Source organism: Myxocyprinus asiaticus, chromosome 34 (genome assembly GCF_019703515.2).
Source record: "Myxocyprinus asiaticus isolate MX2 ecotype Aquarium Trade chromosome 34, UBuf_Myxa_2, whole genome shotgun sequence".
Taxonomy (NCBI): Eukaryota; Metazoa; Chordata; class Actinopteri; order Cypriniformes; family Catostomidae; genus Myxocyprinus; species Myxocyprinus asiaticus.
In genome coordinates this window covers 9,565,905-9,579,029 of record NC_059377.1, presented here as the reverse complement: position 1 = coordinate 9,579,029, position 13,125 = coordinate 9,565,905, and the positions used below count along the sequence as shown (strand labels likewise).

The following is a 13,125-nucleotide window of genomic DNA, read 5'->3' as shown; positions in this document are numbered from 1 at the left end:
GTATTGTATGGCTTCAGAAATGTTATGGACCACTTTTATTTGACTTTTATGGTGCTTTTCAGTCATTTTTGGAGCTTGAGAGTGTCTGTCCCCTTTTACATTCATTGTATGGAAAAGCACAACCAGAACATTCAGCTAAATATCTCCTTTTGTGTTGTACAGAATAAATAAAATCATACAGGTTTTGAACATAATAATGTTTGGTAAATAATGACAATTTTCATTTTGGGTGACCTATCCTTTTAATTATTTGGACTGCCTGCTTATAATACCCATCATAAAAGTGGCAGCCAGATATCATAGGATAAGTGTGTTCCAGGGACTGCAGCACAACAACACTAAGTCCATATTTACATAGATAGAGAGTGCATTAACTGTGGACTGTTTGCGTGTACTACGTGTAGTGTGGGTGAGAGTTTCACATGTTGCATGAAAAGCATTTGTGCCTGATGATACCCCATTTAGATGCACAATGAAAGCACAGATAAGAGAGGCTAGAGGGGAAAAGTACACACTGATAATCTGTATCAAATCCCTTATCTATTGAAAGTGTCATCATCATGTGTGATGTAAACACAGTGCATCCGGAAAGTATTCACAGCGCTTCACTTTTTCCACATTTTGTTATGTTACAGCCTTATTCCAAAATGGATTAAATTCATTATTTTCCTCAAAATTCTACAAACAATACCCCATAATGACAACGTGAAAGAAGTTTGTTTGAAATCTTTGCAAATTTATTAAAAATAAAAAACGAAAAAAACAAAACAAAATCATCACATGTACATAAGTATTCACAGCCTTTGCTCAATACTTTGTTGAAGAACATTTGGCACCAATTACAGCCTCAAGTCTTTTTGAGTACGATGCTACAAGCTTGGCACACCTATTTTTGGGCAGTTTCTCCCATTCTTCTTTGCAGGACCTCTCAAGCTCCATCAGGTTGGATGGGGAGCGTCGGTACACAGCCATTTTCAGATCTCTCCAGAGATGTTCAATCGGGTTCAAGTCTGGGCTCTGGCCGGGCCACTCAAGGACATTCACAGAGTTGTCCCGGAGCCACTCCTTTGTTATCTTGGCTGTGTGCTTAGGGTCGCTGTCCTGTTGGAAGATGAACCTTCACCCCAGTCTGAGGTCCAGAGCGCTCTGGGGCAGGTTTTCATCAAGGATGTCTCTGTACATTGCTGCATTCATCTTTCCCTCGATCCTGACTAGTCTCCCAGTTCCTGCTGCTGAAAAACATCCCCACAGCATGATGCTGCCACCACCATGTTTCACTGTAGGGATGGTATTGGCCAGGTGATGAGTGGTGCCTGGTTTCCTCCAGACATGACGCTTGCCATTCAGGCCAAAGAGTTCAATCTTTGTTTCTCATGGTCTGAGAGTCCTTCAGGTGCCTTTTGGCAAACTCCAGGTGGGCTGTCATGTGCCTTTTACTGAGGAGTGGCTTCCGTCTGGCCACTCTACCATACAGGCCTGATTGGTGGAGTGCTGCAGAGATGGTTGTTCTTCTGGAAGGTTCTCCTCTCTCCACAGAGAAACACTGGAGCTCTGTCAGAGTGACCATCGGGTTCTTGGTCACCTCCCTGACTAAGGCCCTTCTCCCCGATTGCTCAGTTTGGCCGGGCGGCCAGCTCTAGGAAGAGTCCTGGTGGTTCCAAACTTCTTCCATTTACAGATGGAGGCCACTGTGCTCATTGGGACCTTCAATGCTGCAGAAATTTTTCTGTACCCTTCCCCAGATCTGTGCCTCGATACAATCCTGTCTCGGAGGTCTACAGGCAATTTCTTGGACTTCATGGCTTGGTTTGTGTTCTGACATGCACTGTTAACTGTGGGACCTTATATAGACAGGTGTGTGCCTTTCCAAATCATGTCCAATCAACTGAATTTACCACAGGTGGACTCCAATCAAGTTGTAGAAACATCTCAAGGATGATCAGTGGAAACAGGATGCACCTGAGCTCAATTTTGAGTGTCATGGCAAAGGCTGTGAATACTTATGTACATGTGATTTTTATTTTATTTTATTTTTTTTAATACATTTGCAAAGATTTCAAACAAACTTCTTTCACGTTGTCATTATGGGGTATTGTTTGTAGAATTAAATAATTAATTTAATCCATTTTGGAATAAGGCTGTAACATAACAAAATGTGGAAAAAGTGAAGCGCTGTGAATACTTTCCGGATGCACTGCAGCATTTGTATTGAAAATATAGGATGACTGCATTTACTGAGGTGTCAATGGGGATTCAGTCTACATACAGTACAAGCCTAAAAAATGAATACAGTAAATATAGTGATGAGTAAGGCTGACAGTAAATGCACACAATACTACATACTAAACAATGTTCACACATATTAATACACAACATAAGCACATGGGCACATATGGGTGAAATGTTCAGGTCACATTCCACCCTAAAATAAAAAAGATAAAAAATAAGAAATTATAATCTAAAGAAAGGAAATATAGAATACTTTAGGAGCATTTTTGCATTGTGACAACATTATTTTCATCGACAATACAATAAATACAACTAATGCATAAAAGTGTAAATACTACATAAATTAAGTATTTATACATAATACATTAAATAATATTATTCAGGTTGTATGTTACATTAAGGATGATAAAAAATTAGAGGGGAAAAATGTTGCTTAATTGCCCTGAAAATAATGTAATGAAAATAATAACACAAAAAAATCTTAAAATACCCAATAGAATTTTCTTAATCCAAAATACAATTTCTTATTTATTTTATTTGATTAGGCTTGCAATGAGACCTGGATGTGTTCTTGGCAGGGTTTCGTGAGATTCACCAATATCTGTTTCTCAGGAAAAACATGCATACTTTTTTTCATTCATAGCTTGAATACAGAAAAATATCTTATTTAATCATGAACATCGGTTCCACATGAATCAACCCTTAAATGATGCACTGGCGGGTCCACAGGGGGGCGCTATATCACAAAATAAGTTTATGCTTAAGACGTTAAAGTCACCAGATACATAAGTTTAGGAATCTGAACTTTTTATAGAATACCATCAATTTTGCATTTATATTACATAAAATAACAAAATAAAGGCTGAAAATATTCAAGTCGCAAATTAGCGACACCTAAAGGTAATGGGATAGAAATATTAATATGAATATAAAAGTCTTTCACATAGCACCTAAATGGACAAGTATTAAATCAAATGAAAGCTCTCAATCTCAAGAATGTGATTATATAGTTTATTTTGTTGCACTAATACCACAGTTTGAAAGATTTTCAAAAGAATCACAAAGTGTAATATGATTTCTGTAAGACATCATATACAAATGTCTTTATGCACCGATCAATGCAACTGTAAGCACCAAGTAGCCAAAAACTTTATATCTGCACTTAGGCATTTTTCTACAAGATGAGGCAGTTTTTTACTTGTGAGCTTGCTTGGCTGAATAATCCAATGTTATATCTTAGATGTCCAAAACAAAATATGCAGTCCAGCAGGAAAAGCATGCTAAACAAATAATTGGAAAAATATGTTTTCGACTATTAATGATAAAATGTTTTATGCAACCATAACGTGGAGTATCTCAGATTTCTAATGATACCTAGATTGAGCTTCTAGTCCACTCAGAGGCCGAGATATTCGATGAAATGATGGAAATAAGTGGTGCGTGAACTGAAAATTAGACTGAATGTCTATGGACGAGCACATCTGTGAGGGCTAAAATGCGTTAAAGTGCCACCTACATTTCAGATCGGCATTTTGTGACAATGTGATAGAGGGAAAAAAAAAATTTCTACTGTTTGCTGCCGTCTAGTGGAATAAAGGGAGATTAAGTGAACAGAACCAGAATTACATGCTTGCAAAGTTAGGACAACAACAACAAAAAAAGTTTTTTTTTAATTTTAAATTTTAATTTTTTATTTCTGTTCATCATAAGATTGTAAACATACAATATTTTGTATGAATAATTGGAGTTTTTTTTATTTTTTTATTTGGGGGGAGTTCTGAAAAAATGTGTGAATGGTGTGCTTTTAAATTTGAGAGTGAAAAATTGCTGGCAGCAGCCTAAAAATGCACCAGAGTTTAAGGGGTCAATTAAGTTACATCAACATATTTTTTCCTCTTGGTTTAGCTCATTAATTCTTTGTCAGTTAACAATTTGTTCACATAATTTCAAAATAATGGAATAAAGTTGTTTTTAATGACCCAATTAAGTAGCCTCAAAATGTTTTTATATTTCCCTAACATGATTCATTTAATCAGTTTTACGTAATATATTTGTGTCACTGATTTATGCTGTAAGGTTATGCTGGTTAGCTAACTTTTAGCTAGAAATATCATACATTAGCATGCTTAATGCTAAGTAGTAATTGTTCCTTGAGTAAACAGCATGCTGTTTGTGTACCTGTTTTTTTCAGTGTACAGAATTAACAGTAATGCTCCATGATGAAGAGTAGACCTCTGCAATTATGAGTGTAAGTCGAAAATGTATGTTTTCCTTTATAATCTCATGCCTTTATCTTACATGACAGCACAGTCACTGTGGATCCAGAGATCTTATTTACCTCTAGACACGGTAAAACATCTTTGACCATTGTGTACATGTTTTTCTGACCCTTTAAAGACTGGTTTGGACAGAACATATGCTCCGTTCTCACATATTTGTTAGCTAAGGACATTATTAGCCATTTTTGGGCTGACCTTTAACACTGTAACATTCAACCCTAAAACATTTAGAATTTAACATGGTTGATACAAAACATGTTTTGAGAAATGTCATCATGAGTTATTTCAGTTCTAATGTGTGATTTGTTACATGGCACATCAAGAAGGAGTTATAATTCTAGAATTCACTCAGTTACCCATTCAAATGATCTGAATTTCAAACTTACTGTGACAGGGTTTAAATAAGGTAGTGCTTCAGACTTATGGTTAGTAATGATAACTAATGATACTTTGCAAAGCTGGAACCACATATTTAGAATCGGGGGTAATAGTTTAGGAATTGGCCATTGAATAACCCAATCTGTTGGCAGCATCCTCCAATGCTGGCCCCCAAATATCTATGAATGCATAAGAGAATGACTACTGTGTGTGTGTGTGTGTGTGTTACTAGATCTAAAATATAAAATATAAATCAAACTCACATTACTGGACTGTCCAGTGGGTTTCTCTGAAACAGCACATTTCCACAAGCCTCTGGCACTCTTCCATTTGCGTACACTGGAGAGGGTGGGCTGATTCAGCTCTGCACAGAACTGACACAAACACAAAGTAAAGCTAATCAGCAGTGAATAAGTGGCACCTTTGTTTTTTCATATAATGCAACATTTCTTCCATTTTGCACATAATGCAACATGTTTTCCTGGACTTTTTGAAATTAAAGCATCTTTTGCTATCCATCTATGTATTTCTTTGGTTTGCAGTGGACCAAATACTGAATCATGTTACAAACAGAAAACCTTCAAAGACCTAGACAACATTATTGGCACTTTGGATCTAATAATTGTTAGCACAGCTTTTGGACAAGATCACGGTAATTAAGTGCTTCTTATAGCCATCACTGATATTCATAATAGGGATGCATGTTGACCATATTAAGGGTCAAATTTAGCTGATACTTTATGTAGGCTACTAAAGAAAATGTTCAAATGATGCTCCTAAATTTAGTGGTCGACCAATATGGGTATTTTAATGGCCGATGCCAATATCCAGAGAGCAGGTTGGACGATAGGCTGATACAATAAAATAATAATAATAAACTCTTATTTAGCACTATATTTACTCAATTTCACACAAAATTTTAACTTTGTAAAAACAATCTAAAAAATTATATTGTATTTTAGATGGTAGATAGCAGTTTCTTCTGATTTCTGTTTAGTCATCAAATTTTAGTAATTTATTTGCACATGAAAAAATTGTTATTATATTAGGAAGAAGGAAATAACAGTACACACTGTCCAGTGGGTTTCTCTGAAACAGCACATTTCCACAAGCCCCTGGCACTCTTCCATGGATTGAAGACCATGGATGGCATGTCCACGTTAGTAATTGCATTCACTCAAAAAATACAGAATCAAACCAATTGTACATATAGAGCATACGGAATAAGACATTTACTTATAGCACACGTGAAGTGCTTTTACTTTGAAGTTGCACCAGAGATGGGCCACTTCTATTAAAACGAATGGGAGAAATTAGAACGCCCAACTGCAGTCAACGGAAGTAGATAGGAAGTCCCGCCTGCGCATTAGCTATAAAAGCTGGGAAAAATGCTTTTTTTTTTTTTTTTACATAATCTGAGGTAAAGAAGAACCATTTATGATACAATTATTGTCATATTTTACTGCTGATTTGAAATATGTTCTTTGAATGTAATCTTGGAGTAAAACCATTTTGGAGATTTCAGTCTTTCCCCATTCAAGTAGATAGGAGCTGCACTGTCATGACTGGAAATAGCCTCCCGAGAGCGTTCCAAACATGGCCAACAGTAGACTGACTTGCTAGAAAGACTTTGGATGCACTCACGCACTCGTGCGGATCCAGCGAGCAGCAGCAATCTCCTGACAGTTTAAACAGCCTAGATCACCTGCTTGGATTGTGACCACTGACCATCATGAATACATGCTTCAGAGGAAGATATTAGATGAGCGTGTGACGGGAAGAAAACGCTGGATTTTCGTGAGGTTTGTGAATCTGTTTAAATGAGATATCTGCATATTTGCAAACGGTACATAACAGAAGTTTTATTTATATTTGCCTTTTATCATTAGAAAAGAAAGTTAAAAGTTACAGGGAACTATTGAGGATAGACTGTTAGAATATGTGCTTCAGGGGTAAATAAATGAGTGTTCCACAGGATGCTGGATCTGCTTAAGTTTTGTGAGGTTTGTTTATTACATCTGTTTAAACAAGATATGCACATATTAGCAGACGGTATATGATATTAGTTTTATTGATATTTGCCTTTTTGTCATTAGAAAAGAGAGTTAAAAGTTAAAGGGAACTGCTGAGGAGAGAGAGGGAGAATGAAACAGGCGAGCACTTTAACTTTATGAGCTCAAACGCGTCTGACATGCGGACCGTTTAAATGACACCGTGTTGCACACCGGTCTATTACTGTAGTAATATGATGCATGTAACAACAAAACGAACCGTGACTGGTCATTTACATGTCTCAGTCGCTTCACATGCAAGCAGGCGATTTTCGGCACTCTTAAGAAAAAAAATCAGCCAAACAGGAATATCGGCTGATGTATCGGCCACGGCGATATATTGGTCAAACACGACCTAAAATCACCAGAAATGAATGCTTTGGTGCTGTTTTTGCAAATAAATAAATAAAAACCTCCCAGGGGAGCATGCCCCCAGACCTCCCTACAACATCATGGTACAACAGATTGTGTACTTGATGGGTCCCAGACTCCCCAGTAATGATGAAAGCCTCCAAATGCCCCTGCTGTGAAACATACTGTACAATGTGCCTATACACTCACCAGCTACTTTATTACATCTACACCTGTACATCTACTTATTCATGTGATTATCTAATCAGCCTATAGTGTGGCAGCAGTGTAATGTATAAAATCATGTAGATATGGGTCAGGAGCTTCAGTTAATGTTCACATCAACCACCAGAATGGGTAAAAAAAAAAAATGGCCAGACTGGTTCGAGCTGACAGGAAGGTGACAGTAACCCAAATAAACACGTTAAAACAGTGCTATGCAGAAAAACATTTCTGAAAACACAACTCGTTGAACATTGAGGTGGATGGGCTACAGCAGAAGCTAAAAAAACAAACAAAAAATATAGATTTAAAATGACCAATTTTATCTCAAAATTTCATTTAATAGAGTATTGGTATCTGTGACATAGGCCTTGATAGTACCTGGTATTAGACTGAAAAGAAAATAAGTAGCATCGCCCATTCTACTATGGATATTCAATAAGATATACGGTAGAACTAGACTCATTGATGGCCACTTTAGAACAGTCCATTGTTTTGTTTCCAACCATTCCTGGTGTTTTTTGAAGCATTTCAGGTCACTGTCCTGACACCAAGTTCAGTATTGTGCTTTAAAATGTACTTGTTTATCTCCTGATTTCACATTGCCATGCACAGACTGTATACATGAAGTATATTTTAACTTTTTCTGGAAAAAAAAAAAAAAAAAAAAAAGAAATTTGAGTGGTGTACAACTTGCCACCACAATGTTAGGGTGTTCTGGATGGTTGCCAGGGTGCTGTAATGTGGTTGCTTAGATCTTCTGAGTGGTTGTTAGCCCATTGCTCTGAGGTAACTAGGGTGATCTGAGTGGTTACCAGTGCATTGCAAAGTGGTTGCTAGGGTGTTCTACTGTAGGTGGTTGTTTGCTTGCCCAAGTCAAAAGAGCCCAGCCCCTAGTCTCTATGATATTCTGATACATAAATATGCCTCGTGTCCCTCCTTTAATGTAAGTCTATAGGATTTTTAGAATCAGATCACTTATAGCACACCTCTGCTCAACAAGCCACACAATTTGATTCATGTCCATAGCACAAACGGTGTAGGACAAATACTCAGGGTTGTTCAAATCCCTAACCCTAACCATTAATCAAAATAGAGTCGTAGGTGATTATTTTATGTGACCTGTAAATACATGATATAATACCATCAACTAGATCATCAGAGAAACCAGAATTCTGTTTGTATATAGATCCCTGAATGTTCCAGCAACACATTACGTGCTGAGCATGCTCACAGGAGCTGGGAAATCTGATAACTACATCTGACATTCCCATTACCTCAGAGACACCCCCCCCCAGTTAGCTTCTAAAATTAACCGACAACAAGAGGGGGAGAGTTTCCTGCAGTGGAACCAGGAGTCAGAGGCAGAAGCCACCCCTACACTGAGTTCAACAGACCGATCGCTATAATCAGCTGATCTTTAAAGAGCGCTTGAAGAATGTGGGCAGGGCTCCGTTTCTGCGATCAACACAGACATTTAAATGCTCTGCTCCAAAACCTAGTGAGTTTCCAAAGGAGATAATATATGATGTGAATGAGCATTATGACCTGTGAAGTGTTTTTGCAGAGGACTTTAGGTGACAAGGACTAGGTAAAACTATTCTTTTGACAAGGAAAGTGACAACACAAGTGAGTCAACACATTACAGTAATGAATATAAACACAAAGCAGACTGTAGCAAAATGATGTATATAATAGCCTATTTTCCTGCATCACGACATAAATCAATATTTTTGAAATGCATATTCTTAAAATAAGTATGAATAAGTGCATTTATAAAGCATTTATAACATGTAAGTTAAAATGCTCTTTTTTTTTTTTTGCAAGTATTGGATGGAAACCATTTTTATGCTTGTTGCTATAACTGCATGTAAATGATTTATTATACATTTCTAAATGACTTTAGTCAATAATTAACCCTTTTATAAACCCTTAACAAAGGGAGCGTTAAAGTGTTACCAAATTACTTTAGATTAAATCTTAATGTTTCTTTTTCTTTTTTAAAACATTAAATCATAATCTACTGTATATCGTCTCAAAACGCTGCATTTTGAGGGAGTCACACATCTGTCCACTGTATTAAAAGATAATGGAAAAATATTCCAGAGGTACTTGGTGCATCACAACTTTCATCCACCATGTGGAATTTATGTTGTTATGAATTAAAATCACAATGAAATATAACGTCATATAGAGTCATATATAAAATTAGTCATATAGAATTATAAGTACATGTAAACGTGAGGTATAAGTGCGAGCCACTGTGAACAAAATTCTCTCATGCACTCATGTACGTGCAACTGATGTAATGATTTTCACTGAACAACAACTGAACAATCTTACCAAAACCTATTGTATGCCTTGAGAAGATTTGGAATATGTTGCATGAGTAGAATGGACTACTTTTTTTGATACTTTTGCATCCTTTTTGAAGCTTGAAAGTGGAGTAAGTATCCACTGTCACTGTATTGAAATGTTGCACCAGGACATTCTTCAAAATTTCTCAATTTTTGCTCCACAGAAAAGAGTAAGTCATACAGGTTTGGAAGAATATGAGTGTGAGTAAATGATGACAGGATTTTCATTTTCGGATGAACTATTACCGGATACTTCTGGAAACATTTCTTCTAGTAAATCTGAAAATGGACAGTCGGCCAGTAGTTTCCATGACGCAGGCAGAGTATTTTACTGCAATTAAATACAAGTGATGATGCCAAGGGAGTTTTGCCATTGTACTTGCCTAAGAGAATCAACTGACAAACACAATCTAATTTATAACCAGAGCTGACCATAATGGATTCCCACACACATAAAGGCAGTGAAGAGCTTTTAATTATTGCAAAATAAACCTTAAATGGGTGATCTGGACACAAATCTATGCAGAGAGTGTTGCATACTTTTACTAACTGTAATAAATAAACACAAAATAGAAAAGGCATACAGTTGATTTCATTGGGCTATCCAAAAAGTAAAATACATGTGTCCACTTAGCTGGGAAAAAATTGGGAATAAAAGGTTTAATTGTCATACAAATTGTCATGCTTCTTAAGGTGAATGTGTGCTTCATACATATTAAGAAGTCATTTATTTGTATTTAACTTGGAACCGTATAATAAAAGTGGTATAGATGATTTTCTTTAAGCCTTGAAAAACTTGAATGAAATGAAAATAATATTTTCCATTTTTTAAATATTTCCAAATACTGATTTGTTCACCATCAAACTGTGTTTGTACGCAAGATCGTGTTCTCATCTTGTGTTGTCTGCTGTCGGTAAGTGTGGTTTGTTCTCTGCATAAGCTGCACGTTGCCTATACAACTGAAGTTTCGCTTACTGCCCCCTAGAGAAAACAGGTGGTACTCCACGCTTGAATTGCACAGATATAAGGAATATTCCTTAATTTTTTTAATGCGTTATTTTTATATAATTAATTGCACCGAATTAACACGTTAAATCAACAGCCCTAAATATAATATAATATAATATAATATGCAATATTAAAATATTTGGTTTGGCTAAACTCTGATTAACCTGGACAAGACACCTTTTATTGCGTCTCGCAACTGGTTAGGACACGTGTCAGAAGCAGTTAATTTTCACATGCTCTTCAGGAGTTGTTCTGAGTGCGGTCTGCGGTGCGAGTCAATAAGCGTGTTTACATGCACTTTAAAAGTCTGATTTCAGTCGGACTAAAGCAATAATTAATCGCACCAGTCCGGATTTTTCAAAATTGAGCTAACAGACTTAGATGATGTGATTGTAGGTCGGTTCTGTCCAGTATGTAAACATGACAATCGGTCCACAATAGGCCTCTGTGTTGTGTGCATGCTCCGAAAAACAGAGGTGCCACACAACTTGTATTTAATTACCAGAGAAGAAGAGCAGCAAAAACAACAACATCAACATGTGTGCGTTTCATTCAGAAGAGATCATTTCTATGCTCTATTCCCTTCGAAGGCTTTACCATCCACTGTGAGAGCTTTGGAAGGCTGAAAGGTGGGGGGCTCAAAAATATTTGGAACTCATCTTTTAATTAATTTTTTTTGGGGAAATTCAGTTTGAAGTGATCTTACAGCATGGCTATTGTAATTGTTCTCCATTAGAAGTGCCCTTTGAGGCTGATTTATGCCACTTGAAATGCAGGGACACATGGCAAACACTAAACATTTTTTGGACTGATTAGCAGTCTGTAAGCCATTCACACTAATTATTATTATTTTGCCCATTGACTAATTCTATTATCTGTCTGCCATAGTAACACTCATATCATACCTGAATGTACAGTGTGTGCATAATAATTAGGCAAGTCAGTTTTCTAATAGATTGTTTTTAAGCATGTTTTTACAATTCCAAACCATTTTAACTTGAATAGTTACCAAGCAGAATTATTTTCAACTGCTACTTAATTCTTGATGAAGGAGGGTGTGGCTTAAAGTGACTAACACCCTGTATGCAGATGTACATAGTTACTTGGCAGCTTTCTTACTACAGGTAAAATGGGACAAAAATAGATCTGACACAAAAAAGTCAAAAATGATGAGAAGGATGCAAAACTTCTAAAATTTTCATCCTATTGGGGTGTGACCACAAGACAATTAAATACTTTTTTAATAATAGGAAGGCTGAAAGACATCCTCAAATTAATAAGAATCGCAAGCTAAGGCACCAAGATTGGGCCAGAAAATACCTGAAGATTGATAATAGTGCAAACTAATACTTAAGAAAATTGTTGCAACTCTACTGAGAAACACAACTCTCACTTTTTCTTTGTTAAAGCTACACTATGTAACTTTTGGTCCTTTAGCGGTTAAAGCATAAAACTGCAAGTTACTTGCGGAGGAACACTTCACGTCTGTTGTGATTCACCACTGCTCTTCTGGCAGATGAATCTCATGGTTCAGGACTCGGAGATTACCTGCAGAGCGGAGTCATGACGAGCTATTTATATGTTGATATTATGTTATTTGCTTAATATATAACCAATATATTGCTTACTTTGAGGAAGAGAAACAACATTCTTAATTATATATTAATATAATTATTAAAGCGTTTTATCCACTACAGAATACACAATGTTTGTATTGTACTACAAATATCATATTAAGAGGTGAAAAATGGCTGATATGAGTCCAACTGAAGACACACTATTTTTATATTACAATCTACAGCCTCAGTGGACAATGCAAGTAAACCATCATTCTACAATAGTAGGTCTATGCACTGCAAACTCTGGCTACATTCACACAGTCAGTGTTTGGGATTGACAACCACATTTACTTAAAGGTGTGAGTCTTTAAATATGCTGTTCAAACAGCAGTTTACAGTAGCGGCTTGAAAATTGTCTGTATGAACGAACAACTGAAGTTGAGCCTGTATTCTAACCCCTGTAACCATAGTGACAGTGACTAGTGTAAATATCAAAGATGGCGACGTCTATAACACCGGCATGTCTTATCGCAACTGATGCCGCGTTATTAAAAAAAAAGTCCAAATTAGGTGTGAGTTTATTCATCAGATTATAATTAACCGACTGCGGATTTGAATGCTTTTTATCTGAGTTAAGAGCGAAGCAATTGTCGCGCGGCTCGTAGTGACGAGCAGCTTCGGTGAAAGAGC

General features: G+C 36.6%; 1 protein-coding gene across 1 annotated transcript in view; it reads right to left on the bottom strand.

The window, feature by feature from the left end:
• LOC127424841 (endonuclease/exonuclease/phosphatase family domain-containing protein 1-like) overlaps positions 1-13,125 on the bottom strand; it is a 55,206-nt gene that overhangs the window by 8,353 nt on the left and 33,728 nt on the right. Inside the window, exon 3 of the mRNA XM_051670317.1 lies at positions 5,150-5,260. Within this exon, the coding sequence (XP_051526277.1) occupies positions 5,150-5,260 (111 nt within the window). The remainder of the gene's footprint in view (positions 1-5,149; positions 5,261-13,125) is intronic.